We start from the raw sequence: 24,620 nt of genomic DNA on the forward strand, positions 1-24,620 counted from the left end.
CAAATCCCACGTCGGCTCGGCTCAGTCCGGGCTCAGTCGGCTTTTGTATTTGTTGGTGTTTGTGAATTTGGCAATTGGCATGGAGCTCGTGGCTGAAACGAACGACTGGCCGTTCGGCTACAACTGCACAAAGTCGCTCTCTGACGGTGAGTTTGGAAGCTGAGAGTGCTTGCTACGAGATTGCAGGGGAAGAGCGGGTGAAAATGCGAGTCAGAGCGAGTGGAGAGAGAGTGCTGCTGCTGCTGCTGCTGCTGCTGCTGCTGCTGCTGCTGCTGCTGGTCATGCTGCATGCTGGTACTGCTTGTTTGCTTTTTTGCTATGTATACAGTGCCACAGGCGGGCGACGTCGCGCTCGGAGCCATCATTGTCGCAGGGCTCTTCATCTCGTATTTGTTTCAGGTGACCTCTTTGTTGTAGCAATGCTCCGCTCCTTGATGCCCGTTGAAGCCTCCGTCCCCTCTTCCCTATCCCAAGTGCACCCACCCCCTAGTCACGCTCGGAAGCCCTTCTTGCGTGTCGTGCTTCACTCGTGCTGCTCGGCGTGGTCGGTGGCGGACGCTGGCTCTCAGACACTTGTGCTTTCAGCCCGCATTCAGGGCGAAATCTTCCGCTTCTGCCGTTCTGTTCTGAGAGACTTGGATTCTTGAGGATGACGATCGAGATGTGATTGCTTGGACAAGTGGCAGAAAATTGCGGCAAGAATGGATCAAGTTTTATGCTTGCTCAACAACACCTGCCCGCTGTTTTGGTTGAACGACACAGATCATTGAAATCATCTACCGGCGGTCGAGCAAGGGCATCAGCTGCTTCTTCCTGCTCCTGGGCACCCTCAACGCATTTTGCCTGTTTGACAACTCGATCGTGTACCAGTTCGACGTCATTGCGTGCTGTCCCGAATGGGTAAAAAAAAAAAAGAGCGAGCTTGGATGCTGCAAAAAAAGCAAATGGGGTTTTGCCAGGATTGTTTGCTCACTTGCTCGATCTCTCTCGCAGGATGGCTCGGATTGCCAGAAACAATTGCTGAAATTATACCAGCTTGGTCTCCAGTTCTCGAGCTTGGTCTTCATGTGCGTGGAAAGCGTGCAGCGACGCGCAAAAGACGACTCGGGTTTTTTTTCTCACTCTGTATCATCGCGATTGTTTCTCGTTGCCAGTTACGGACTCTTCCTCGTCTTCTTCCCGAAACGTGATGAGAGCAATGCGGCCGAATGGCGCCGCTCTTGCATTTCTGCTGGCGTGTGCTTTGCAGCCGTCAGCATTTTCGCGTCAATCCATGCCATCATTGCCACGCAAGAGGGCGTCCAGTCCAGCATGCTCTCGCACTATGCGGACGTTCTTGGATACTTTGGCGTGGGCTTTGTGCTTTGTCAGTTCGTCCCCCAAATCTACAAGACCATCAAAGAGAAGGTGAATGCATTATTTTGGTTGCTCGGTTGTGCTTTGAATTATTTCTCACTTCCGCTGGTTCTGTCGTGCCCTTTGTTGCTGCAATGCTGCGATGAGTAGTCTGCAGGCTCGTTCAGTATTCCAATGCTGATCATTCAAACTCCAGGTGCGTTTGTTGGTTGTTTTTTTTTTGTTTGTTTTTTGTGTTGTTTAATCCTTTACCCCTGCATGCGTCACTCAATATGTGTCTTTTGTCTCTTTCATTCCATCCCTTGAACAGGAAGCTTCATCTTTATGTACTTTTTGGCAACAGGCCACAACCCCGAGGTCACGTCTTGGCTGCCGATTCTAATCACCGGCATCCTGCAAACAATATTGCTCTCGTCGTGCATTTTCTTCGCCATCCGTGACCGCCGAGCTCGGAAGGCGCAGGATCTCGAGCGAAAGCCCCTGCTCGAGGAAGTTGAGGTGAAGGCCACACCGATGAACTGAACCAACTTTGTGTTTTTGTTTTTTCGTTTCAACAACGCAAGCCAAAAACGGTTGACTTTTTGTCGACAATCTAATGCATAGAATAAATTGAATGGCTTATTGTTTAATGAAGAATACAAGGGCGACGCGTAAATCCGAGCTTTTCGAACAAAAGGTTGTTGCTAAACTTTGCGGATTGCTTGAGGCTTCATCGGCAACTTAAACCGCGTTCCGCATGTCGGACATAGCCCTCGCTGATCGCAAAAGATGGAAAGACACACTGAACAGACAAAGCCCACGTCGACAATTCGGCGGTGGCAAAAGCACGCCGAGCGATAGTCCACGACAGTCGGCTGTGGTAGAATCAGGAGTTCTCTTGCAGCCCGATCAGCAAGTCCAAACATCTGCGTGAGGAAACAACATTTCAAGTGAGATTGAGCGCATCCATGGAAGAAGAGGGAAGGAAGGCGGGCAAGCAGGCCCTTGCAGACGAAACCAAAAACGAAAAAAAAAAAAAAAAGTTGCACAATACCATTAACGTCTGAACGAGATCGTCATTCGACTGGAGCTTGATATACGCCCCTTTCGTCAAGTCTACGGCTTGCTGCAGGAAACCCGAGTCGTCGGGCGTCAAAATAAGGGCATCGATGATGACGCCCAGTTTTTGCGCGGCAAAAATGGTGTTCATCAATTGTACGTAGTGCGCTGGCACGTCTTCAGCCGCGTGGACAACCAAAATGCGCGACCGACAGACCACGCCTGGTGGTAGTGCCCTCCTGGTCTTGTTGATGTGACACAGAGCGACAGAGAGGGACGAAACGAGCTGCGACGTCATGGCGGAGCTCATTGGAGGTTTTGTTGGTGCTTTCAATCCATTTGCTGCGCCGGTTGTGTCTGTTGCTTCATGGCCATTCTGGTCTTGCCATGGAGCTGGCCGGAGCACGAGTTCCCGCAGTGCAGCAGCAACACGCAAGTTGGCCGATGCAAACTGCTCGTGCATGCCGTCGTCGATCGGACGCGATGATGATTCTACCTGTCGCTTTGGCTCTTCGTCGCCAGCGTCCATAGGAATTGCGCCTTCGCGTCTCTTGACACCAGAGGTATCCTGTGCCAATCAATCATCCAAATCATTCACCAGAGACGAGTCAGAACATTGCGCGACGACGACGACGACGACGACGTAAACGAGGTCTACATCGATCGTTCGGACGACCTCGCGATCGGATTTTGTTTAAAATTGTTACGTGCGTTACCTCTGGGGTTGGGTAGAGCAGCAGGGACTCTGAGATGTGGCTGGCGACGAAGGCGACCGAGTTGCTCCTGCGCATGAGGAGGTGCGCATTGGCAAGCAAGAGCAGCGCATCGACGAGCGCGCCGAACGGCAGCTTGCCCTCTGGACTCGAGGCAGCACTGATGCCGGTTGCCAGCGGAGTGGTGGTCGCCGCACAGGACGCAGCAGTGACGGCAACGCTCGCCTGCATGACAAGCGGATTGGTCTCGAGCACCACCACGAGCTGGCTCGCCTCGTCGTCCTCGCCCACCATCGCCATCGCCGTTGACGCAGCAGCGCTCGTCGGTGCTTGGTAGAGCTTTGCAGAACTCATTCAAAAACGCGAGAGCAAAACGTCGAAATAGGCACAACACAAAAAACTCTAAACGACTGAGCTTAGCTTGTTCGGCCCAATTTTGGTTGGTTTCTCAGTCCATTTCTCAGTCTTTTTTGTTTTTGTTTTTGATTGTGTTTTTTTGATACAAGAGCGACGTTATGAACATCCTGCCAAAGAAGAGCTGGCATGTCGGCAGCCAGAAGAACATTGACCGCGTCGAGCGCGACGAGCGGCGGGAACGCGAGGCGAACGAGGCCAAAGTACGGACCTGTTCTGGAGATGGGCTTTTTTGTTGGAGACCATTGAAGTGATAACTGACGGTTGTGATACTGTTAATGTCGTTGGTTGTTGTTGTTGCTGTTGTTGCTGTGGTTGTAGGAGCGACGGGCGAGAGCGGTCGAGAACGAAGCACGACTGGCGCTGCTGCGAGGCCGAGCTGGAGCAGACGACAACAACGACGACAGCGGCGGCGGCGCGTCGAGACCAATCGACCCATTCCCAGACAATCAGGTGAGCGCATTTGATTGGATTTGGGGAAACCAAGCACTCGAACGGGAAGGGCTGGAGTTCGAGCTGTGGCACGTTCGAGCTTGTGGTTGGCACCGCTCAAACGTCGGTGTGACTAACTCAACATGACCATTGTAGCATGTGAATCTGTTCGCAGAGCATGAGAAAGCCACAAGCAGCATGGTCAATCGAGAACACGAGCTGGAGGCGCGCGCAGAGCGGGAACGGCAGGAACAGCGACTTGGAATACTGGTCAAACTCGGGCAATCGGCCACTGGAACGTCGGACAGCGCCCTGCCGTGGTATGCCAAACCACCCCCGTCGTTCGGGAAGGACGGCGATGCATCCAGCAACAGTGCAGCACATGATTCGGGGAGCTCGCGAATACATGCTTCCCGCTCGTCGTCGCGACACGAACCGTACCCGACGTCCGACGAAGCCAAGGCTGCCGCGAAAGCCGCCCGCGAGAGGAAACGAAAGGCTGCAAGCGACCCTCTTGCAGTCATTTCGAAAGAGCTCGAGCTGCAACGAAAGGTGCACGATGCGTCCCTGCCTGCAACCACCACCTCCAGCGCGTACGAAGCCTACCGAAACGCCGCCTTGAATCGCGTCCAGCCATCGACAGCTTCGAGCACCCTGCGCGTTGGAACCAATTCGTCCAAAGAGGTGCAGCTTGCCCGGATGCGGGAAGAGCGCCTGGCTCGCGAACAAACGGAACGAGCTCGTGCAGAGCGCCTGCTCAACTTGGGCGGAGCGAGCTCGCATACTAGCAGCAGCCGTTCGTCTTCCGTACAGCAGCGCACCTATGATAACGCACCCATCGACGATACCGTTCCCCATCGACGAAAGGGAACACGAGTACGTGACGAATACGGCCGGACCATTGGCTTTGAGGATGAATTTCAGTGATGATTATATTGTGTTAAGAACAATCCATGGATTAATTATTGTACAAAGACGAGTTGAGCGCGATGGCAGCTCGTTTTCCAGCGTGGAAACCGCGTTGTTGGCCGCTTAGTAAAAGGTCTGATACAAGCCATCAGCCCCGCCAGTAACCACGCCATGCTCAAACATGCGCATGCACGTGACAGATTGTCGATGCGCAGGATACACGGCTTGGCAAATGGCATTGCAGGGATACTCCAGGACCTTGCACTCGGACCAACAGTCTGCATCTGTCGCAATCATGCTCCTGTTCAGCTCGTGGAACGACACCAGCCCACAAATTCCAACTCGCTCCCTACCAAACGCACATGGACAATGTTTGAGTAACACGATCCAGACATCTCGAGACAGAAACAAACCGTTCCACAAAAACAACAAAAAAAAAAACACTCGGACACAAAAAAAAACCTGCTTACTCGTCGTGCCAATCTTCTTCGTAGACGTGGGCGCCCCAGGCTAAAACGCCATCGCGGAAGTCAACACAGGCAGCGGGTCGGAAGAGGGTGAGGCCGTGCTTGTCCTGCAAAAAGAACCGGGCCTGCACTTCGTTGAACAGTTGCATGTCGTGCTCGAAAAACATGCCGCCTTCAGTGGCAGATTGCAATACAGCGCCAGTTTGAGAAAATGAACCAGACGGGCTCCCACCACCCGAAGCAGCAGCAGCAGCAGCAGCAGCCGCGCTAGAAGGCCCAGGAGCGGATGTTGACGACGACGCAGCTGGGGCTGGGGGCGAAAAGTCAGATGAAGATCCTGGGGCATTGGCTGTCTCCGCTGAATGTGTAGCTGCAGCGACTGCATAAGATTGTGGGGCGAATCGAAGACGAATAACGCTGCCGAGCTTGGAAGGAGCGTGATAGGCGTGCAATGGCTTGCTCGCCTTTCGAATATCGTAGACACAGGTGAACTGGTCCCAGCCCGCGGAAGCAACACAAAAGGGAAACAGTTCTGACGTCGCGACGGCAGAGACGACCGACTGGTGGGCCGTAATTTTCAATGCAGCCGGCTGTGCGGCGCGCGGGTCGACACCAACCACGTAGCCGTTGACCAAGCCAGCATACGCCAACATGGTGGCAAAGCAGGAGGCAGGATCGGCGTTGCTCTCGACCATCGAGTCCGCTGAGAGCGGCGAGGCAATGCAACTAACGGGTCCCGGCATGCGCAGACTAACGGGCGTTTGAACGGGCAAGTGCCAATCGTTCAGATTACAATCCTGCGAGCAGTAGTAGGTGCCGTCCAGCCGGTAGATTCCAGAGCCAGACAAAACATGATTATCGATAATGGGACAAACACTGGTGACAGGCCCTGTATGATTGACCAGCGTGATGCAGTCCCGACCATCGTTTCGATTGAAATACAGGCAGCCGTCCGTGCCACCAAAGAGCACAGGGAAGAGGCCTTGGTCTTGCCGCTCGGAAGTCGCACCGTGCAACAAATCCATGCAGCAAATCTCAACGGGGTGCTCTAGCGTCAGTGATCGGAGCCGCAGCCCTCGGAGTCGTTGATGCCATGGTCGCTGCAGCATGCCTTGGATTTTTTTGGCGCGGTTGGGCAGCGGTAAGGTGGGGAAATCGGCGACAGCGCTTTCCACCTCGGCTCGCGAAATGCTGGCCGCCGTGGGCCGGATTCGCCCAAACTCAACCTCTGCTTCAATAACCAGATGCTTGGCTGTCTTAAGATCGGTGATGATGGCTGGATCGCGCGGACACAGATACAGGGCGTCCTCAATGTCGGGGATTGCCTTGGCGAAGTCGCCCAGATGCATGTAGGCCACGCCTCTTACGTGCAGCGTCTTGGCTCGCTCAAAGTCCGACATGGACTGAAAGGCGATGGAGTGGATGAGTTCGTTGCACAGGAGAACGGCCTCTTCCGGGCTGTCGAGCCGCAGGCAGCACTGTGCGGCGTTTCTGCACAATGCACACCAAAGCACTAACACGTACGACGTATACTGGTCTGACAGACGCCGAAACAGAGCCATGCCGCGCTCGTAAAAGCTCAAGGCGACCTCGTAGCGGCCCTCGCGGTAAAACATGTTTCCGGTCAGCTTGATGCGCATCCCATTCTCGTACAAGTCGCCAGACTCGAGCCGCCGATCGTCCTCTATTGCTGAGAGTCGCAGCCACGTGTGTGACGACAGCACTATTGGCTTTAACGGAGCAGGGCCGTTGAGCACAGCGCTCGCTCGGCTGCGTCTGACTTGTGGAGCGATGGATTGACTTGCAGTCGAGCTTGGCGCTGGCGGCTGTCCTGATGGTTTCTGCGGGTGTCCTGCTTGGTTTCTGCTCACAGCAGCAGCGCTACCGGCGGCGGCGGCAGCAGCAGCAGCAGCTGAGGCGGGTTTGGCTTGAGCAGGTGGCTGCTGCTTTGGTGCTTGCGCAGCTCCAACAAGCGCCTGCGCCTGCTGCCGCGCGGCTGCCTTGGCACTGGCCAGCGTCTTTGCAGCGACGTGTGAGGAGACGAGCGGTCGACTGGCAGCAGCCCCAGCAGCAGCAGCAGCAGGAGCAGCAGGAGCAGCTCGAGCGACCTGTGGACTCGTGGATCCATGCGATGCGGCGGTAGCAGCAGGAGCAGGAGCAGCAGCAGTGGTCGCGGTCGCAGTCACGGCTGGCGTGGCAGCTGGAGCGGCGATCGCGGTCGTTGGAGCAGCTTGAGTGACTTGAGATGCTTGAGTGACTTGAGCGGGTTGAGTGGGTTGAGTGGCTGCTTGACTGGCTGCTGCGTGAGTGGTGGCTTGGGTGGCTTGGCTGCTACTCCGCGCTGTCGCCGACTTGCGCCCCATTTGCTGCGTATGTATCACAGAACACTCCTCAGCGCTGCTCAGAACGAACGAACTTTGTCTTGGATTTTGGAACACTGCAAAGAATCAAACGGGAATACGAACGAATGAAGAGTGTAGAGAGAGAGTTGAATCTCAGAAAAAGCGGAAGGCAAAATCTCAGAAACGCAAGGATGCCTGTTGACATTCACTTTACGAGGTTTAGTGTTTTTCTCTTTTGTGATCTGACTTTCTCAGTCCTTTTGTTCTTCTTGGTTGAGCGAAATGGCCGATGAGTTTCCGTGGTGCCTGTAAGCTTACAGCAGATTGAAAGTGGATCCGGTCTCAGGTCTCAGGTCTCAGGCCGAGGTCCTGTTGTTTCTGTTTGTGCGTTTTGTGGGAGGTGAACTGACTTTTGGTGTTATGACAATGGACAATGCAGGACGATCGATGTGCCGTTCCCGACTGCGCGACTGGCAACGATCGCATACAACACGCTGGTCGTCGACGAAGAGCCAAAGAAGTCGGACGTCCGCAAGACACTGCAACTCTTACAGAATGACACAGTCCTGAGCATGTAAGCGCACACCCCGGCGCACAGGAGGATAGACAGACTCAGGGAGCAGGGGAAGCTGAGCTGAACCTCAATGAACAATAGTGTGCGTGCTTGCTTGCTGCTTGCTGACTCGACCTCACACAAAAACAATTGCGACAGACATTTTGCAGCGCGGGAAGGACGGCTTTTGCGATCAGCAACACAGTCCATGATGAACTTTCTGCGACTCACAATCGACACAATGCTTGCCTTCCCGGATTACGCACGATAGACGTGCTAGCGTTTGTTTGGTGAAGTAGGCGTTGACAATAATAACTCAACACAACGTGTATTGTGTTTGGCTTTGTACAAACGAGGAACGAAGTCAAAAAAATAGAAAAAATTCAAAGCAAGGCGAAAAATGGACAATGAAATAGCAAAAAACGAGGTCAAAAGGAGCAGCCGTATCGTATCGTGGGGAGAAAAAGGGCAATAAGGTTGGGAGGGGGGGGAGTAAGGATACGGTAAATGATATAGTGGTAGTAGTGGCGGTGGTAGGGTAGACGAGAAAAATCAAACCAAACTGAGAATGTCGAGTCGAACAGGCGAAAGATGAGCTACAGAGCCAAAACCTTCAAACCGAGGATTCGGCCAAATCAGCATCATCTATGCTGGCAACAATGTCCAGAACAATGGAGCTAACGTCTGGCTGCGAGGGCGAGGCAAGAACGGGTTTGTCAGGAACTGTGACTGTAACAGTCAGCTCAGGCTTGGACGAGACGACCGTGATCTCGGTCGCACTTGATGCAGAAAGCCGACTGGGTGACTTTGACTCTGGAAGGGAGGGGGAAGTGGGTCGAGCGTTAGCGGGCTCTGAAGTCCGAGTCGGGGTGCTGGGAGAAGCCCAGTCAATCCCAAGGCTGCGGATGGCATCGTGAAGATCGGCATCCTATCATTGGAGAGACAACAAAAGGCATGCCGCGTAAGATTCAAGATGACACACCGCCCCGCGGGTCCCCAAGGTCCCCAAAATCATTGCAAAATTATCGCAAAAACCAAAAAACATCACATAAACCAGTACCTGGAACCAAGCGTGATTCAGAGCGTCGCGAATCGAGTAGCGCTTGGCGGGATCGACCACAAGAAGCTGACTGATCAGATGAATGGCTGCAGGAACCGGAGACACACAAACAGAAAGGTGAACAACCCAAACAATCGTTCAAGCTCCTCGCCAAGTCAAAGCCGCAATACATACCTGCTGGGGAAACATGCTTCCATTTGTCTGGAGCAAACTGGAGAGCAAGAACTTGGGACAGCTGATCCGACTTGTCGTCGAACGGAAGGGTGCCAGCCAGTGCCGTGTACAGCATGACTCCGAGACTCCAGCAGTCAACATTTTTCTGATAGCCATTATTGTGGCCTCCACGCTTCATGACCTCGGGCGCTAATCATCGAAAGAAAGACGGGGGGGGTTGGAGGCGTTGAGCAAAGCAGGAGAGTGAGAGCACGCTGGCAAAGTAACAAGACCAGCAACAAGACAGACAAGCAACAGCAAAGAAGGAAAAACAAAAACACAAGCAATGACGATCTCGTCGTTCTAGTCACGTACCAACATAGGCCGGTGTGCCGCAGACGGAATTCATAAAGGACGATTCTCCGACCATTTTGGCAAAACCAAAGTCGGCAATCTTGACACGAATGGTCCGGTAGCCAACAAGGTCATTGACGTCGATGCGGCGATCGAGCAAAATGTTGTCGGGTTTCAAGTCGCGGTGGGTGATGCCGCGATCATGCAAATGGCACAGAGCAGAGACGACTTGGTAGAATAGGAACTTGGCTTCGTGATCCTGCAATCGCGTGCGCGACAGCGTAAAATCGAGCAAATCGCCGCCCCGCATCAGCTCCATGACAATGTACAGCACGTGTGAGGTCTCGTACACATCTTCGATGCGCACAATGCCTGGATGATTGATGCACTTGAGGATTTCAATCTCGCTATTGATGTCATGCAAAATTTTCTGCCGGAGGAGGAAGCGCTTCTTGTTGATCATCTTGACGGCATACTCCTTGCCGGTGGATTTGCGCGTTGATACCATCACAACGCCAAACTGACCGACTCCAAGAATGTTGTTCTGGGACGACTCGTCGGCGGTGAAGTACTCGGCCGTAAAGTCGCCGCCAGACCGACTCGAAGAGATGGGTCCCGACTGCGCCAATACACTCGAGTTGGAAGCGATCGAGTTGAACGACGCGTTGAGCATGGACGTGTTCGTCGGAGACAGAGGTGGGAAGAGCATGGAGCCTGACGAAATGGAGGATGGAGTGCCGACAACTTCCAGACCTCCGGAATTGTTTGCAATGCTGATGGCTGGCACAGGCTGGTTGAGTTGCCGGGGTAGACTGGCTTGTCGCACGAGCAACGTGCCAGAGCTCAGGGAGTTGGGAGAGGGCGACTCGGATGCCCCCGAAAGCGAGAGGGTCGACGACTCGGGCTCTGCGTCTGGTAGGACCAAACGGGGTGTCTCGCGCTTGCTGGTCGTACGACTGAGTGCGTCGTGACTGGCAGCAGATGGTTGGGACGCAGACAAGTGTGATGCAGATAACTCGGATGGGACAGCCTCGGCGGCGCTGGTGGTCTCGTGAGCAGCACCTTCAACGGCGTGAACAGCAGCAGTCTTGCGGTTTTGCCGCACTCGAGCCTGCTGGGTTGGAGTTGCTGGGGCTGATAGTTCGCCTTCCGAGTTGTCGGTGCTTGGAGGATTATCAATGCTGGGGTTGCGCTGCAAGTTGCGTGAGGGTGTCGCGGTCAACGAGCCCGAAGAGGGATTTCGAACAAGAACCTTGCGACGGCCCAATTTGCGACGCGCAAAGTTGCCAGTGCTGCTACCATCTCCCCCCGCGGTGGTTGTGGTCGAGTCTTGTCGGCGGGTCGCAAACTCGTTCACAAACCCTGCAGCCGTGCTGCCTTTGCGGATGGTATGGTCGTCGTCGGAAGAATCGTGTTCGTCTGAGCTCGCCGTCGCCGAAGCTGATGCTGGGACCGACCCGGAAGGACGAGCAGAGTGGCTAGTGGCAGCGGGTGTGTTGGTCTTGACAGCGTGTGGTTGCTGTTGTTGGTGCTGCTGCTGATGTTGCTGCTGCTGCTGCTTACTACTGGATTGTGGTTCCATGGTAAGGTCTGCTGATGTGATTGAACTAATGGACGAAATGGACTCGGTGTTGCCCAAAGACCCGCCGCTCGACCAGTCGGACGAGCCGTCCGGGTTGGAGCGTGTCGAAGCCAGCGCTGCGCGTTGGGCTTCGCAATTCAGAGCATCCTCGTGGCACTTCTTGTGCGTCACCATGCGACACTGGTCGCACTTGTATCCCTGCTTGGCGACGCCCCAGATGAAGAGGTTGCAGTGGTCGCAGAACGTCGGGGTGTTGAAATGGGTAGCACGGAAACGATGGCCGTTCACTTCGTGCACTTTGCCAGCCTTCTTTGTCACGTTGAACTTGCGGCCTGTGGTCCCCTGTCCGGCAGGTGACTGAGGAGACGAAGGAATCTCGGTAGTAGAAGAAAGATTAACAAGAGCAGGACTTCCCGGCTCGGCTGCGTCGGAACGCTGTCGGTTGTACGCGATTGGGGCAACACCAGGAAAGGAGGACATGTCGGCGAGTGTGTGCCGGTGCGCTTGCTTGCTCGTAGCAGCAGCCACGTTGTCAGTTGGACGTCCAAGTAAAGCGTATGCCTTGCTTATTGAGGCGGGTCGAACCTTGGGCTCGTCGTCAAATTCGCCAGCACGATCAGAAGAATTGGAGCTGGATGTTGCTGCTGCTGCTGCTGCTGCTGCTGCTGCTGCTGCTGCTGCTGCTGCCGTGGTGGGGCTTGCTGTGGTGGGGCTTGCTGCCGAGCTTGCACTGTAGCGGACTTCGCCATGACGGCTGGCGCTGGTTGAACCGCTCAGCCCCAGAGCGCCGCTGCTCATTGCTCGTGATGTGTGTGAGAAGCGGTTGGTGGGCGTCGGTGTCGCTGACGCAACGCCATTCTCGCCCTCAGTCGATTCGTCTGCGGCTTGGGTCGAAAATCCCTTGTTCATCGCATGCACCACGACAGGGTGCGAGGCAGTGCTCGATGCAATGGGTGCTACGGTTGTGCTGATAAGAACGGGCGACGAGAGAATGGCAAGTGGTGGAGGGACCACGGAGCTGCTTGGTCGCGGAACCGACGAGACTGCAGCGACCTCAGCCAAGGGTAATTGTTTGGCAAGCTCGACCTCGGCCATGGATGCTTGCTTGGTCAACAGAGGCGTGCCAGCCGCCGATGCTGATGTGGATGTCAAGGCCATGTATGTCGCTCGTCGCTCGGAATCGCACTTGTGCGGTGCGAGGTCGGCGCAGTTGAGATGGCAACAAAACCCGCACAACGAGCACCCCTTTCCCTTTCGAACAATTCCCCAGATAAACCTCCTACACACTTCACACAGCGTGGGTGCCGTGTAGTTGACGAGCATAAAATTGTGTGTTTCCTTGTACTTGCGCTTGGCCAGGCGGTGTTGCTGTCGTCGCAAACCCGTTTCTTCGCTCGCGGCATCGGCCCCGTCCGCGTCGTCGTCCGAGGTTGCTTCGGAATGCGTGGCTGAAGGCAAGGTGCGAAGTTCATCGCGAGAGGCGTACGTTGACGGAAGCGAAACAGGCGAGACAAGAATGGTTTGCGAGCCGGAAAGCGTGGGTGTCGACAGCGAGGGTGGAGTGACAGCCGTCGTCTTGTCCGCCGCTGAGGTCGTAGTGGGGGGATCCGAAAGCCGAGGATCAAGCGAAATGTGCCCTTCCCGCGCTGGCTGTCTTCGCTGCATGAGTGAGGGTGAGTTTTTTGCTGATTGGGCGCTTGATGACGATTGGAGGCTCTGTGCTTGTGTGGTGGGCTCCAAATCGGACTCTGTCGATAACGAGCGAGACGGAGGCACGTCTGGAGGAGTTGTAACGAGTGTGGCGGACACGGGAGCACACGCCGCCCCCGCTGCGACCGATTCGTCTGAAAGAGTGTCCCGTGAGGAAGTGGTGCTCATAACGTCGGGGTCGGACTGGTTTGCTGTTGGAGAAGCAGTCACACCGGATACTAGTAGCGCTCCAGGCGAACAAGGAGGGGTGGTTGCCAACGACAAACATGCAGACACGCCGCCGACTTGAGACGTCGACAGAGCCACCGACGCGGCCCCTATCCCTGCAGCATCGGCCGCTGCAGTCTGACTAACAAGAAGTGATCGAGGGTCTCCGTCAGCGCCAATAGTGGCCTCCGCGGATGCCGACCGACTGACTGGCGCAGCAACAGGCGGCAACCCGCCGCACTGGTCTGCCATCTTCTGGCTGGCGATAGGCAGAAAATCCGCGTGCGGACGGGAAACGGTGTTGCTGTCTTGTTTGGTCTTTTGGGCGGTTTTGGGAGCGAACGAGTCGTGATGATGCTCTTCGTTGCGAAAGGTGAGCTCTTTGTGAGCACAAATACAAACAAGAACTTGCTCTTTCTTCTTGTTAGTCTTGCGAAAAGCTGGGCTTTTGCGCTTCAATCTGTCGAGTCAAATCAATGCCCACAGCACAGCACAGCACAGCGGTGAGTTTGAGCCAGCCGCAGCCAAAAAAAAAAAAAAAAAAGCAATGGTGGCCTTGAAGAGCGAAACGTTTCCCGCTCCCGTTGAGCCCCGGCCCCCCTTCTCCTCGCTCCAACGACATGCTTGACGCGCAAGCTCCTGCACTTTTTCGGTCTCGGGTTTAGCAGCAAAGCCCAGTCCCAGACAAAAGCCTCGTCCAGCAGCAGCAAGTTTTTTTTTTTTTTTTTTTTTTTTGGCTTTTCCGTCACCGCTCCTTTGGGGCCATTTGGTACAAACCGAGGAGCCTGGGCTTCCACCACACCACCCCCTTTTGGTGCGCATGTGCACCTTCACGCTGTCCGCATGCCATGCTTGTGCACATCGCTCGACCCCCCGTCAGACACATGCAAAGTGTCAATGCTGTGACTCTTCCCCCATTGTCGCCTTCTCACAGCAGAATCGGCGGTTTACGATTTTTTTTTTCATTGATTTTTTTTTTTTTAAGCTTTCGTCTCAGGAGGGGCTGCTGTTCACAGCCTTCGTTTCCCCCCCCCAAAGAGGCATGAGCCTCGACTCAATGCCAGAAACATCAAGGCGCTCGCCAAAAAGGGCGACAGCTCTGGAGGAAGCGCGCCGGCCAGAAAGCAAACGCATTGAACCAAAACGAAATGGACAGTTGCACCACTATTTTTCCCCCAAAGAAAGCCCTCTCCAACAACCCGGGAAGGCAGCCATGTCGGACAGGAAGAAGGACGCAGTGGCTGGAGGAACAGCCGCACAAGACGACGGCCAGCGGGCAGAGAACGTGTCTGAGAGGGGCGGTGGTTGACATTTTCGCAGGCCGGCTCGTGCGCCTTTCCTCTCCTCCCCCTTCTCATTGTCACATCTCCTCCCCTTTTGGACCCAAGCCATCTCGAGATGGCTGTCCGAACAAGCCCACGCCCTGAGAACAGCGACACTCTCGAGCAAGGACTGCTGAGCGACACATCCTCCATCTGCAGCTGCAATCTTCTGTCGGCGTTTTCGCGCATTTTTTTTTCTTTTTGTATGGCTTTTTTGCATGGTGATTGTGATGGGTTTGGGGCCCTCGCGACTCTCTCATTCACGCTTTTCGTGATGCGTGCAATTCTTCCTAGTAGTCGGAAGCGTCAAAGCAACTGCAGCATAGTGTCGGCACTCACAACAAAAACTTTTGCCTTGGGAGAAACGAATAAAAATAAAAATAAAAAAAACTACAATCAAAAATATCGACTGAGTGTCAACCTTGACGCGTTGAAAAAGGTAGCAAACAGACATGGCGCTTTACTCTGACAAGAATTGCGTTGTGCATGCATGGACCAGCAACAGACCACCTTCTTAGGCCGAAAGAATCTGGTTGGCATCCTCACGCTCGGAAACAAGCTCGTCGGCAGTCTCGGTCATCTTGGTGCGCGAGAATACATCGATGGGCAAGCCCTCGACAATTGTGTAGGTGCCGTTCTTGCATGTGACGGGGAAGGAGTAAATCAACCCAGCAGGGATGCCGTACACACCGGTTGAGTGGACGCCCATGGAGACGAACTCGCCCTAGCCATGTCAACAAAAACAAAAAAAATTAAAAAAAATCCAACCCAGTTCCAGGTTAGACACATCATCACCAAACAAGAATAATATGCGCATGAATAACATCATAAAAGCCAAACGTCTCAAGGACAACTCACCTCGGGAGTGCCTTGAATCCAGTCGTGCATGTGATCGACGATCGCCTTGGCAGCCGACATGGCAGACGACAGCTTGCGGGCCTTGATGATGGCGCCGCCGCGAGACTGGACGGTCTTGATAAAGTCGCCATGGAGCCAAGCTTCGTCGGCAATGACGTCCTTGATCTTCTTGCGCTGGCCGCCGACTTCAACCTCGCCGTGGTTGACATCGGGGTACTGGGTCGACGAGTGGTTGCCCCAGATGATCACATTACGGACCTTCTCCACGCTGACGCCGACGCGGAGTGCGACTTGAGCAATGGCGCGGTTGTGGTCGAGGCGAGTGAGCGCGGAAAAGTTCTCCTTGGGCAGCGACGTGGCGTGCAGCAAGGTGATGAGCGCGTTCGTGTTGGCGGGGTTGCCGACGACAAGAATCTGGATGGGTGAGGGACGTGAGCCAGAAAGTGAGCCAGAAAGTGAGCGAGAAGGTAAGAGGACTTGGAAAAGAACAACAAGACAACCCCTTCCAGCATCATGGCTTTGTGTCCAGTACCTTGACGCTGGGCTTGGCAACAGTGTTGAGGGCATCGCCTTGCTCCTTGAAGATCTTGGCGTTGGCGCGCAGCAAATCCTTGCGCTCCATACCTTCCTTGCGGGGCATGGCACCGACCAAGATGGCAGCGTCTGCGTTGTTGAATGCGACCTTGGGGTCGGACGTAGCTTCCACACCTGCAAATGCGCAATGAGCATACATGAAGAATCAGGTGAGGTGAGGAGGGCTGCTGCGACACGATTCCCAAACGAAGCGAACAGAAACGAAATCGTTTGGGGTACCAGCAAGCAGGGGCAATGAGCAGTCTTGGAGCTCCATGACGACACCCTGGAGTGCCTCCATCATTGGGGCAATGTCGAGCAAGTGGAGGATGACTCGCTTGGTGGTCAAACAAACAAACAAACAAACAAACCAAACAAACACAAAATAAAACAAAACAAAAACTCAAAGTTGATCAAATCCATTGGACGGCAGCACGCTTCCTGTCGTCGTTTGCTCCGGACGTACCTGGTTGGGGCCGTAGATGTCGCCACGAGCAATGTTGAACAGAAGCGAGTATGCAATCTGGCCAGCGGCGCCGGTGACGCAGACCACCTTGGGTTCAGCAGACTGTGGCGGAAAGACAAAGGGGTGAAACGCAAAGGTTTTCGATTTGAGTGAGTTTACCATTGGCTATGCATTGGAGCAAAAGTTGCGTTTTCGTGAACATGCACCACATGAGCGACGGAAGGGGATGGTGGGGCGTGTGTGCGTTTTGGGCGAGAACGAGCTCGTTTCGCGAGTTGACTGTGTGGGGGATGGAGCGGAATATCGAAACGCAGAGCCGAGGCGTTTCTCCGTGAAAGACGACAATGACACACGCCTGTGTACTGGGTCCAAGTGGATGAAAATAGCGACAACGCAGTCGATGGGGACACGGAACCCCCCCCCCCCCGAGTGCAGAGTGGAGAGGAGGCCAACCCCGACGGAAGACGTTGTTGTGCACTGTGCTGGAACGTGATTCCGAACTGTGTCAGTCGTCCTACTCGGAAGCTCCTTCTTCCTCCCGTTCTCCCCTTCAGACAGAGCCGAGCGATGGTGGACGTGTAGCGAGGGGGCCACATTTTGCTATTTTGCCAGGGGAGCAGGGGTTTGTCAAAACAGAGCGTCGGATGTTGCAGCAAATTTCAATTCAGAATGACAGCAAGACCCCGTACGTTGGAAACGTGCGCAGACATGACTTGGAGTCGAAATGACATATGAAGAGTGGTTCTGAGTGTAGGCGATGTGTTTCAATCTCAGGCGAATTTCAAATACGTGTTTTCAATCAACGTCAAGAGCTGAGATTGGATTTTGATTTGGATTGATTTTGCTCGAACGGGTTGCACGCTTCTAAGACCACAAAAGACTTGAATTTCTATTCATCACTCAACAATGACATGTACTGCGATTTCGTGTCGCTAGAGAAACGAGGGACAGCAACGACAGCGATTGAAAAGGGTTTTATCAAATATGCCAAACAACACTTTGACATCCAGCTGAGAAGGACATGACAACTCACTGTAAACCTACATTTCAGTGTCAGCATCCGGGACGGTGCTCTCGTGAACGAGACTCGACACAGTTGTAGAGCGCAAGTTTCCTCCGCTGAAGGTATGAACGGGCTTGTCAAAGCTGTCCGGCAGTCGACCGTCAAGCGCGTTCAGTGACTGGCTCCAGCGCGTGGGAGAAACACGCGGCAAGACGCACGATGGCACAAGGGCAACAGTGTTTCGCACTATCAGGCGAGGGTGGTCTTCATCCATCAGCAACGAATCCAATTCGTCCGGAAAGTCGCATTTTGCGGAACGAAGGTGTGCATCACTGTTCTTGAGCTGCCCTGTGGAATACTGCTTGTCGAGCACCTCAAATGGAGGGCGAGGCCCGATGCAGGCGCTTGACAGTGCAAGAGCGCTTTCAGCCTGCGGTTGCTTTGGTTCTGACGAAGGCCCAGCCGGAAGACCAGCGCCATTCTCGTCCACGCCACGTCTCGCATCGAGCATGCTGCTGTTGCTGCTGTCAGTTCGCTTTAGCAGGCCTGCGTTTGCGATTGCACTTGCATGGTGCTGCTGGGAGCTGCGATGAACAGCTGTAAACGCAGACCGAGACTGACAACCCCGAAGAGGCTGGGTCGACAAGGAAACCCGCGAGGAAGACGCGTCTCCGATGGCTTGCGCGAGTGCTGCGCATGACGCGTTCAGGGTGATCTCGATCTTGGTGATGCGGCTCGCACGGGGCTTGACCAGCGGAACAACAACAGCATCGGGCACCAAATTGGCGCCAAAACTGAGCTCGCTGGTCGCGTTTTGCACCACTGCCACCGCACTGTAGCGCCGCTGTGGAGCGTTGGTGCTACTGGCGGTGATTGCGTTTTGCATTTTGCGTTGGCGACTACCGGCGGTTGCGGTGGCGGTTGAGGGGGGGAACATAAACAACAACGGAGAGCCAAGACAAATGAGCGTTCAAGCAACTTTTTGTTCCTGCGTTGATCTCAATCCTGCTGTGATGTTCCACTCCAGCGACGCTTCCTCCGAGATGTGCGTATGAACACTGTTGTGTTTGTTTTGCGATGATGTTAGCATGGGGTCTGACTGAGTTGGTGCGGCAAAGGCTTACGCAGCAGCGGTCAGCGGAAGTCGCTCAGTCAGCTCGCTCGGGTCCATGATGGTTGAACAAGTGTCGAATGGGGCTCAGGTGCAATGGGAAAGGACTGAGTAGCCAGATATATGTATATGATGTGGTATTCATTGGCTTCCCGACGCCCTAGGCTGCCAATAAGTACGAAATGTGTTCAATCGAGATAGTCAAGCGGCTGAATTGGTGTCAATATGTCCATCTTCATCGGGTATTTGATGTAGTCTACGTGTCTATGACATGAGTAACATAATACTGAGTGAATGATTCAGAATACGGGCCGCGTTCAGGTGATGGAGTTGAACTAAAGGATCGTGCGAAACAGCCCACGCAACAGTGTTACCTGACTGAAGACCAGCCGACTCTCGTGTCCATCCAGAAGAATAACGACAAGACTGATATCGTTGACAATCACAACAGAGCTACAGCAGTCAATGCGCAATAAAATGACCATCACAACAAAGCAATGCTCGCGCCACAAGCAGCAATATCATGCCATTGTCGAATCTGTCCGGATTGTTTGCTTATAGCATGACCGACAGCGTCGTGAGACTCCCGCCTATCTTCAAACATTATCATAAACAATATTATTTATGCAATAATATACCATATGACCCAACGACGGCTTCTCATTAGGAGGTACAGCGTGTCGAATCCGACCATTTGCCAAGCTCCGAGCCTGCTGCATTCTGCCCTCCCAGCGCCAGTTAAAACACACACCACCACACGAGAAAAACACGACACAATACCGCACAACTACAGAACATGCCAACACCAAATCCAGTCTTAAAATGCACACAACACACAAGCGCTTTCGGGCAGCTTTACTTTGCGGACTCGCGCTGGGTTTGCTCGCCGGGCCTGCAACGGCATCCGGCGGAACCCCGTTCAACTTTACCATTTTGCACACGTCTTACGTAGACGGTCGTGTCGAGCCCAATGCTGACGGGGTAAGTCTCGCGAAGAGCAGCTTCAGTAGTGGCGCATTGAGCAGCGGTGCTTGCTGGGGTCGTGCTCGCTTTTCGAAGGAGGAGCCACCGCCACGCAGACAGGACAAAGCCATACTTGCCTCCTCCGACCTGTCCAAAAGAGAGCGCGGGAGGTCGCGAGCAGCGCACGTTCGGCTGGGGGGGGAGGGGAAGGCGGGCGTCGGTAGCACCATGACTGCGGATTCGTTGGAATACCTTTCCAAACGCGGCCGCAATGCCGCGTGTGGTTGGCAAGCGACTGTCGCACAGGTGCAGCGACGAGACACACGTCGACACTTGCGGCAGACTCTTCCAGTGGGGTTTGTCCCCCCCCTCCCCATGGCACCCCATTGCCTCAACACGGCTGGGTCTTTGCGAGGGTCGCGGCTCCTCATGATTTTTTTATTTTTCTATTATTTTTTGGTTTTTTAAATGATTTTTATGATTCTTTTATTATTATTTTTTCAAAAACAAAAAGGACACCCGCCGTTTTCGCATTGCCGCAAACACGCCCTACTCGTCAAAGCGACACAGCTCAACACCGCCCCCCCGCAAACTCCTCAAATCGACACAAGGCTCATTCAACGTGCACCTGAGCATTGTCCTGTTTCCAATTCACGATATTTGGTTCAATTCGCTTTCCTTTCCCTTCCAACAACAACAACAACAAAAAAAACGCAACATGCCTTTTTTTTTTTTTTCTGATTTCTCATTCACTATGTGTGACATGTTCCAATTCTCAGGGCGGCGGTTTTGCTCGGTTCAAGACACTGTTCGACCAAGTGCGGAGCCAAAATAGCGTCAACGCGACATTGGTCATCAACCCATACAACTTCCTGGGCACAGAGACGTTCTTCCAAGTGTTCCGCGCCACTTCCAAGCTCACCAATTACACAAACGAGGTCGGCTTTGATTTCCTCGGGTAAGCATGTTGTTCGTCAAACGACAACAAGAAAAAACAAAACAAAACAAGGAAGGGCAACACACACAGGAAACATCCCGTCACTCACAGAGAAACCCTACTTTTCACGTTTGGTTTGATAGGATGGGTGCTGGCGAGCTGTTCTACGGTCCAGACACGCTGAACAACTTTCTGACCAACTGCACTGCAACGATGGTCGCGACAAATATCGATGTGAAGGCATCGCATGCACTCGCATCCCGGATCAAGTCATCTGTCACCAAATCTGTTTTCATCGGCGGAGTAGAGCGCAAAATCGGCATTGTTGGTCGCGCCGAAGAATGTAAGCGTCCCCATCAATCAACGGGGATTGTTCACTGCATCACTAGCGACAGCTCAGCAAATCTCTAACTTTTTTTTTTTTTTTTGTTTTGCGACATCTGCCGCACAGCCATATGTTCTCGAGCAACGTGTGGTCTCGTGGTTGTCACAAAGGAGGCGATTGGTGCCATTTCATCGGCAGTAGCTTCACTCCGCGCTTCTGGCGTCGACCTTGTCATCATGCACAGCAGTGCAGGAATCAGTGCTGACACTACGCTGGCCGCTGCCGTGAACGGCATCGATGTCATTATTTCAAACGACATGTCCATGTCCAACACGATCGCAGGAGCGGCAGGCCCGTATCCCAGGACAGTCCTCTCGCCCTCAGGTGGGTCGGGGCTGTGTGATGTCGCTGATTGAAAGTGGCCGGTTGCAGGCGGTAGAGATGGAAGAGGGCGGAAGGCCTTTGGCTGATTGTGTTGCTGTGTTTGTGTGTGGATTTTCTTTTGGTCCGGGGGGGGGGGAAACAGGGAAACCAGTCATCATCGTGTCAACATTCGAGACGACATCGTACATTGGCCAACTGCGCATCCAGGTCAATCCCTCCACCGGCACTGTGACCTTTTTGGAAGGAGATTCGAGGTTTTTGGCTCCGTGTGCAAACGATGCAGCGCCCACGTCCAACTGCACCGCCCAAAACACGGCAATTGCTGCTTCCATCGCGGCAGACAGCTTGACGATTGCAAGTCAGCTCGATATTGTCATCGGCTGGAATACAAACACTCTTCCTGGAGACACGCACATGATGTGCCGCGACGGCGAATGCGCACTTGGCAACTTGGTCGCCGATGCCATGCGCTGGCAAATGAATGGCGCATGTGACATTGCGTTTGTAAATGGCGGCAGTATTCGTGCACCATTGCAAGCAGGTATGTCACCACCTTTCCTGTTAAATTCGCGTGTTTTCGGTTGATTGTTGCTAACGTGGCTGCCTGTTTTTTTTATATGTTTTTTGGGGTGGTGTTTGATCAGGAAATGTAACGCAACGCCTCATCAACCAAGTCATTCCATTTGCGTAAGGACGGTCGCCGATGGCTATCTGTTTTGACTCGTTGAATCCCTATCCTGCACCACAACTCACCCCCCTCCCGCACTCACTGCTGACCTCCCGGTTTTTTGGCTGGAAAACAGAAATACAATCTCGACCTTCATCCTGCAAGGGTCGGTGCTCTTGGATACCTTCCAGTACTCCACCGCCCTTATCGGTCGGAATCCTGCTCCGAGCGGGACTGGCAGGTTTTTCCAGGTGTCTGGCATGAAATCCATCATCAACACTGCCAATCCGGATGGCGCAAAGCTGGTTCGCCTCCAGGTGCAGAATCGCTTCAAGCAGTTTGAAGACGTCAACCCAAACCAGCTCTACTATTGCTGCACGAACGACTTTGAACGCCGGGGTGGTGATGGCTACACCATGCTCCTCAACAAGGCAGCGCAGGTCGATGACAATGGTCCGCCGCTGGTCTCGGCCATTCAAGCGTACATTATGCAGTACACTCCGGTGGCATTTGCTCTGGAAGGGCGCATTTCCATTGTGAATCAGACCAATACGCCCCCAGTCGTTGGAACTACCTGCCAGTACGCACAAACGCTCAGTGCAGAGTCCGGCTCGTTTGTCGATTTTTGTTCCTTTTCGAACGCAACTCGCACTGCCACCAGCGTCACACTTACCCTTGCGCTTCCAAGCACCAAGCGCTCGTTCAAGCTGAACCTGTCAGGAATCACTCTGTCTGGCGCCGACTTGCTCACCGTGCGCGCAGCCAACGCTTCAACCCCGTTGCAGTATTTTGTGGACGGTGAATATCAGCCTGCTTCCTTCACCGCTGTCTCGGGCTTGCCGTCGTTTGACCTGACGTTCATTAGCAACAGCGCCCAGATTCAATTCGTCTCGTCGTCCGCCATCTCCGACGCGCATGGCTTGGCCATGAACTATGTGTCGTCGCCGTTCTGTCCAGCTGGGTTTGTGCTGGGTAGCGGAAGTCAGTGCTCCCCTTGCGGCCTTGGCACCTATTCTATCGCGGGCGATACTGACTGCACTGCCTGCTTGCCTGGATATATTTCGACTACCTTGGGCTCCAAGAATTGCACAGTCTGTCCCAATGGCTTCTATCAGCCTGAGAGCGCGCAGTCTCGGTGTCTCGAAGCCACTGGAGGACGTGTCACCCCATCTCCGACTCGAGCCGTGTGCCTAGATGGCTATCTCTTCAACATTGACAACGGTCTCTGCGTCCCAGAGCAAGAGCGAAACGTTGGTGTCACAGCCGTCTTTGTGGCGTTTACGGCCGTGTTTGTGATTATGATCGGCCTTTTTGCATTTTCCCTGTATCGCCATAGCAATCTCAAGGTCTTCAAAGGGGCCAGTCCGATTTTCCTCAACCTCATTCTGGTCGGCACGCTTATTGCACTGGGTTCGGTATGTACTAGCAGCAGCAAATTGACTTGTCTAAACGACTCGGTGTTCGTGGTTTCTGAATTGAGTCTTGTTGCTGTTGTCGCTGTTATTTTTGTTGCTGTCGTTTTGCAGTGCTTTGCGACATTCAGCGAGGTCACCGAAGCGTCATGCGCCGTTCGACAATGGTTTTTCCATCTCGGCTTTGCTCTCGCTTTTGGATCGTTGTATCTGAAGGTTCAGCGGTATGTTGTTGCAGCACTCGCCCCCCCCCCTTTTTGGCTTTTGATCACCAGTGAAATTGGTTGTCAAAGAGCTGGGGGCTCACTTGCAAGTTGATTTTTGTTACATTTTGCACCTTGCTTTTTTTTTTTTGACTCTTCTTCTCCTTTCCCTGCCTTTAGCATTTCAATCATTGTCAACATCAAGTCGTCAAGGATTTTGAACCTGAAGGACACACAGCTCTTGTACAAGCTCGGCTTGATGATGTTGTTGATGAGCATTTACCTCATCATCTGGACTGCCGTCAATGCGCCCGTCCCCGAGGTCTTTTTCAACTCGGACGAGTACTACTATGTGTGCTCGGACTCGTGGTGGAGCCATGCGCTCCTCATCGTCGAGCTGCTGCTCATGCTGACCGGCGTCTATCTGGCGTATCGGGTGCGCAACGCTCCGGCAGGCTTCAACGAGGCAAAGCTTGTCGGCTTTTCCGTGTACAACTGGCTGACCCTGGCGGTTGTGCTCAACATTGTGCGATTGACGACCACTCCTACACTGGACGCCAAGTCCGCGCTTGAGGCGTTGAACGTGTTTTTAACGTCGTTCGTGATGGTGTGTGTGCTGTTCATCCCCAAGATTTACATGGTCGTCACCGGCCGAGGCAACGAGATTCAGTGGTCCTCCAACACTGTCGTGCCAGGGCCGAGCAATGTCGTCATGCACAAGTCGGCGTTGGCCCCAACCGGCACAACAACGCCCGAATCGCCTCGAAGCTTCAAAATGACGGGCGCCCAGGCCACATCCCAAGCCACCTATGTGGACGCAACAACTGTGGCCGGCACAGCCATGGGCGACGAATTGGACGACGACGATTCTTCCGACAAGAGCTCTGATCGAAGCTCCAATCGTTCCTCTGCCAGTACAGTGACCCAATTGCGCGCAGAGTTGGAGCAACTCAAAGCCGAGAATCAGGCACTTCGAACGCGCATTCAGGAGCTCGATGGTGGGAGAGCGATTCAAGTATGTGTGCAAGGCTCCGAGGTTGCTGCCACTTCAACAACCGATGAAGGAGCAACGCGGGTATGATCAACGCATTTTCGTGTCAGAATCG

At 53.9% G+C, this 24,620-nt stretch overlaps 10 protein-coding genes across 10 annotated transcripts; 4 read left to right on the top strand and 6 right to left on the bottom strand.

Annotated features, from left to right (window-relative positions):
• Window positions 1–79: 79 nt before the first annotated feature.
• Window positions 80–2,015, top strand: CAOG_02395 (hypothetical protein; the record flags this gene model as incomplete). Its single annotated transcript, XM_004349095.2, has 7 exons — window positions 80–146; window positions 400–623; window positions 763–900; window positions 994–1,067; window positions 1,155–1,407; window positions 1,507–1,552; window positions 1,667–2,015. The coding sequence occupies 7 exons, from the start codon at window positions 80–82 to the stop codon at window positions 1,876–1,878; spliced, it is 1,014 nt and encodes a 337-aa protein (XP_004349145.2). The 3' UTR covers window positions 1,879–2,015.
• CAOG_02396 (general transcription factor IIH) lies at window positions 1,971–3,510 on the bottom strand. Its single transcript, XM_004349096.2, has 3 exons — window positions 3,111–3,510; window positions 2,390–2,962; window positions 1,971–2,261 (listed from the first exon to the last, which is right to left on the bottom strand). The coding sequence occupies exons 1-3, from the start codon at window positions 3,459–3,461 to the stop codon at window positions 2,040–2,042; spliced, it is 1,146 nt and encodes a 381-aa protein (XP_004349146.1). The 5' UTR covers window positions 3,462–3,510; the 3' UTR covers window positions 1,971–2,039.
• Window positions 3,511–3,570: 60 nt separating this feature from the next.
• CAOG_02397 (hypothetical protein) lies at window positions 3,571–4,910 on the top strand. The gene is made up of 3 exons (XM_004349097.2): window positions 3,571–3,724; window positions 3,843–3,974; window positions 4,110–4,910. Exons 1-3 carry the CDS (start codon window positions 3,623–3,625, stop codon window positions 4,878–4,880), a joined length of 1,005 nt encoding a protein of 334 aa, XP_004349147.1. The 5' UTR covers window positions 3,571–3,622; the 3' UTR covers window positions 4,881–4,910.
• Window positions 4,871–7,786, bottom strand: CAOG_02398 (hypothetical protein). The gene is made up of 2 exons (XM_004349098.2): window positions 5,333–7,786; window positions 4,871–5,211 (listed from the first exon to the last, which is right to left on the bottom strand). Exons 1-2 carry the CDS (start codon window positions 7,690–7,692, stop codon window positions 4,986–4,988), a joined length of 2,586 nt encoding a protein of 861 aa, XP_004349148.1. The 5' UTR covers window positions 7,693–7,786; the 3' UTR covers window positions 4,871–4,985.
• Window positions 7,787–7,937: 151 nt separating this feature from the next.
• On the top strand, window positions 7,938–8,623 carry CAOG_02399 (hypothetical protein). The gene is made up of 3 exons (XM_004349099.2): window positions 7,938–7,979; window positions 8,111–8,245; window positions 8,384–8,623. The coding sequence occupies exons 1-3, from the start codon at window positions 7,954–7,956 to the stop codon at window positions 8,493–8,495; spliced, it is 273 nt and encodes a 90-aa protein (XP_004349149.1). The 5' UTR covers window positions 7,938–7,953; the 3' UTR covers window positions 8,496–8,623.
• On the bottom strand, window positions 8,529–12,056 carry CAOG_02400 (serine/threonine-protein kinase SAPK2). Its single transcript, XM_004349100.2, has 4 exons — window positions 9,813–12,056; window positions 9,459–9,647; window positions 9,285–9,370; window positions 8,529–9,152 (listed from the first exon to the last, which is right to left on the bottom strand). The coding sequence occupies exons 1-4, from the start codon at window positions 11,851–11,853 to the stop codon at window positions 8,838–8,840; spliced, it is 2,631 nt and encodes an 876-aa protein (XP_004349150.2). The 5' UTR covers window positions 11,854–12,056; the 3' UTR covers window positions 8,529–8,837.
• Window positions 12,057–14,300: 2,244 nt separating this feature from the next.
• CAOG_08600 (hypothetical protein) lies at window positions 14,301–14,801 on the bottom strand (the record flags this gene model as incomplete). The annotated part of the gene is made up of 1 exon (XM_011271898.1): window positions 14,301–14,801. The coding sequence occupies one exon, from the start codon at window positions 14,799–14,801 to the stop codon at window positions 14,301–14,303; it is 501 nt and encodes a 166-aa protein (XP_011270200.1).
• Window positions 14,802–15,020: 219 nt separating this feature from the next.
• Window positions 15,021–17,246, bottom strand: CAOG_02401 (cytosolic malate dehydrogenase A). Its single transcript, XM_004349101.2, has 6 exons — window positions 17,199–17,246; window positions 16,510–16,611; window positions 16,284–16,380; window positions 16,003–16,178; window positions 15,471–15,884; window positions 15,021–15,336 (listed from the first exon to the last, which is right to left on the bottom strand). The coding sequence occupies exons 1-6, from the start codon at window positions 17,238–17,240 to the stop codon at window positions 15,127–15,129; spliced, it is 1,041 nt and encodes a 346-aa protein (XP_004349151.2). The 5' UTR covers window positions 17,241–17,246; the 3' UTR covers window positions 15,021–15,126.
• Window positions 17,247–17,549: 303 nt separating this feature from the next.
• Window positions 17,550–18,683, bottom strand: CAOG_02402 (hypothetical protein; the record flags this gene model as incomplete). The annotated part of the gene is made up of 2 exons (XM_004349102.1): window positions 17,550–18,411; window positions 18,637–18,683. The coding sequence occupies 2 exons, from the start codon at window positions 18,681–18,683 to the stop codon at window positions 17,550–17,552; spliced, it is 909 nt and encodes a 302-aa protein (XP_004349152.1).
• Window positions 18,684–19,445: 762 nt separating this feature from the next.
• On the top strand, window positions 19,446–24,620 carry CAOG_02403 (hypothetical protein; the record flags this gene model as incomplete). Its single annotated transcript, XM_004349103.2, has 9 exons — window positions 19,446–19,604; window positions 20,366–20,544; window positions 20,667–20,866; window positions 20,975–21,232; window positions 21,375–21,773; window positions 21,877–21,919; window positions 22,036–23,314; window positions 23,426–23,535; window positions 23,695–24,620. 9 exons carry the CDS (start codon window positions 19,446–19,448, stop codon window positions 24,593–24,595), a joined length of 3,528 nt encoding a protein of 1,175 aa, XP_004349153.1. The 3' UTR covers window positions 24,596–24,620.

This window comes from Capsaspora owczarzaki (genome assembly GCF_000151315.2).
Source record: "Capsaspora owczarzaki ATCC 30864 unplaced genomic scaffold supercont2.3, whole genome shotgun sequence".
Taxonomy (NCBI): Eukaryota; class Filasterea; order Ministeriida; family Capsasporidae; genus Capsaspora; species Capsaspora owczarzaki.

Bases quoted from the DNA above. Each gene is read 5' to 3' on its own strand.
- CAOG_02400 (XM_004349100.2), bottom strand. From the start codon at position 11,853: ATGTCCTCCTTTCCTGGTGTTGCCCCAATCGCGTACAACCGACAGCGT. The intron at 9,371-9,458 runs GTATGTATTGCG...CGGTTCCTGCAG, and splicing joins GAAGCATGTTTCCCCAGCAG to CCATTCATCTGATCAGTCAG. The intron at 9,153-9,284 runs GTACTGGTTTAT...CTCCAATGATAG, and splicing joins TGAATCACGCTTGGTTCCAG to GATGCCGATCTTCACGATGC.
- CAOG_02398 (XM_004349098.2), bottom strand. From the start codon at position 7,692: ATGGGGCGCAAGTCGGCGACAGCGCGGAGTAGCAGCCAAGCCACCCAA. The intron at 5,212-5,332 runs GTAAGCAGGTTT...TGCGTTTGGTAG, and splicing joins GAAGAAGATTGGCACGACGA to GGAGCGAGTTGGAATTTGTG.
- CAOG_02397 (XM_004349097.2), top strand. From the start codon at position 3,623: ATGAACATCCTGCCAAAGAAGAGCTGGCATGTCGGCAGCCAGAAGAAC. The intron at 3,725-3,842 runs GTACGGACCTGT...CTGTGGTTGTAG, and splicing joins GCGAGGCGAACGAGGCCAAA to GAGCGACGGGCGAGAGCGGT. The intron at 3,975-4,109 runs GTGAGCGCATTT...TGACCATTGTAG, and splicing joins ACCCATTCCCAGACAATCAG to CATGTGAATCTGTTCGCAGA.
- CAOG_02401 (XM_004349101.2), bottom strand. From the start codon at position 17,240: ATGTCATTTCGACTCCAAGTCATGTCTGCGCACGTTTCCAAC. The intron at 16,179-16,283 runs GTACCCCAAACG...GCGCATTTGCAG, and splicing joins CTCATTGCCCCTGCTTGCTG to GTGTGGAAGCTACGTCCGAC. The intron at 15,337-15,470 runs GTGAGTTGTCCT...TGACATGGCTAG, and splicing joins GGATTCAAGGCACTCCCGAG to GGCGAGTTCGTCTCCATGGG.
- CAOG_02399 (XM_004349099.2), top strand. From the start codon at position 7,954: ATGGCCGATGAGTTTCCGTGGTGCCT. The intron at 7,980-8,110 runs GTAAGCTTACAG...TGGACAATGCAG, and splicing joins GATGAGTTTCCGTGGTGCCT to GACGATCGATGTGCCGTTCC. The intron at 8,246-8,383 runs GTAAGCGCACAC...CAATTGCGACAG, and splicing joins AATGACACAGTCCTGAGCAT to ACATTTTGCAGCGCGGGAAG.
- CAOG_02396 (XM_004349096.2), bottom strand. From the start codon at position 3,461: ATGAGTTCTGCAAAGCTCTACCAAGCACCGACGAGCGCTGCTGCGTCA. The intron at 2,963-3,110 runs GTAACGCACGTA...TGATTGGCACAG, and splicing joins TGCTCTACCCAACCCCAGAG to GATACCTCTGGTGTCAAGAG. The intron at 2,262-2,389 runs GTATTGTGCAAC...TTCCTCACGCAG, and splicing joins ATCTCGTTCAGACGTTAATG to ATGTTTGGACTTGCTGATCG.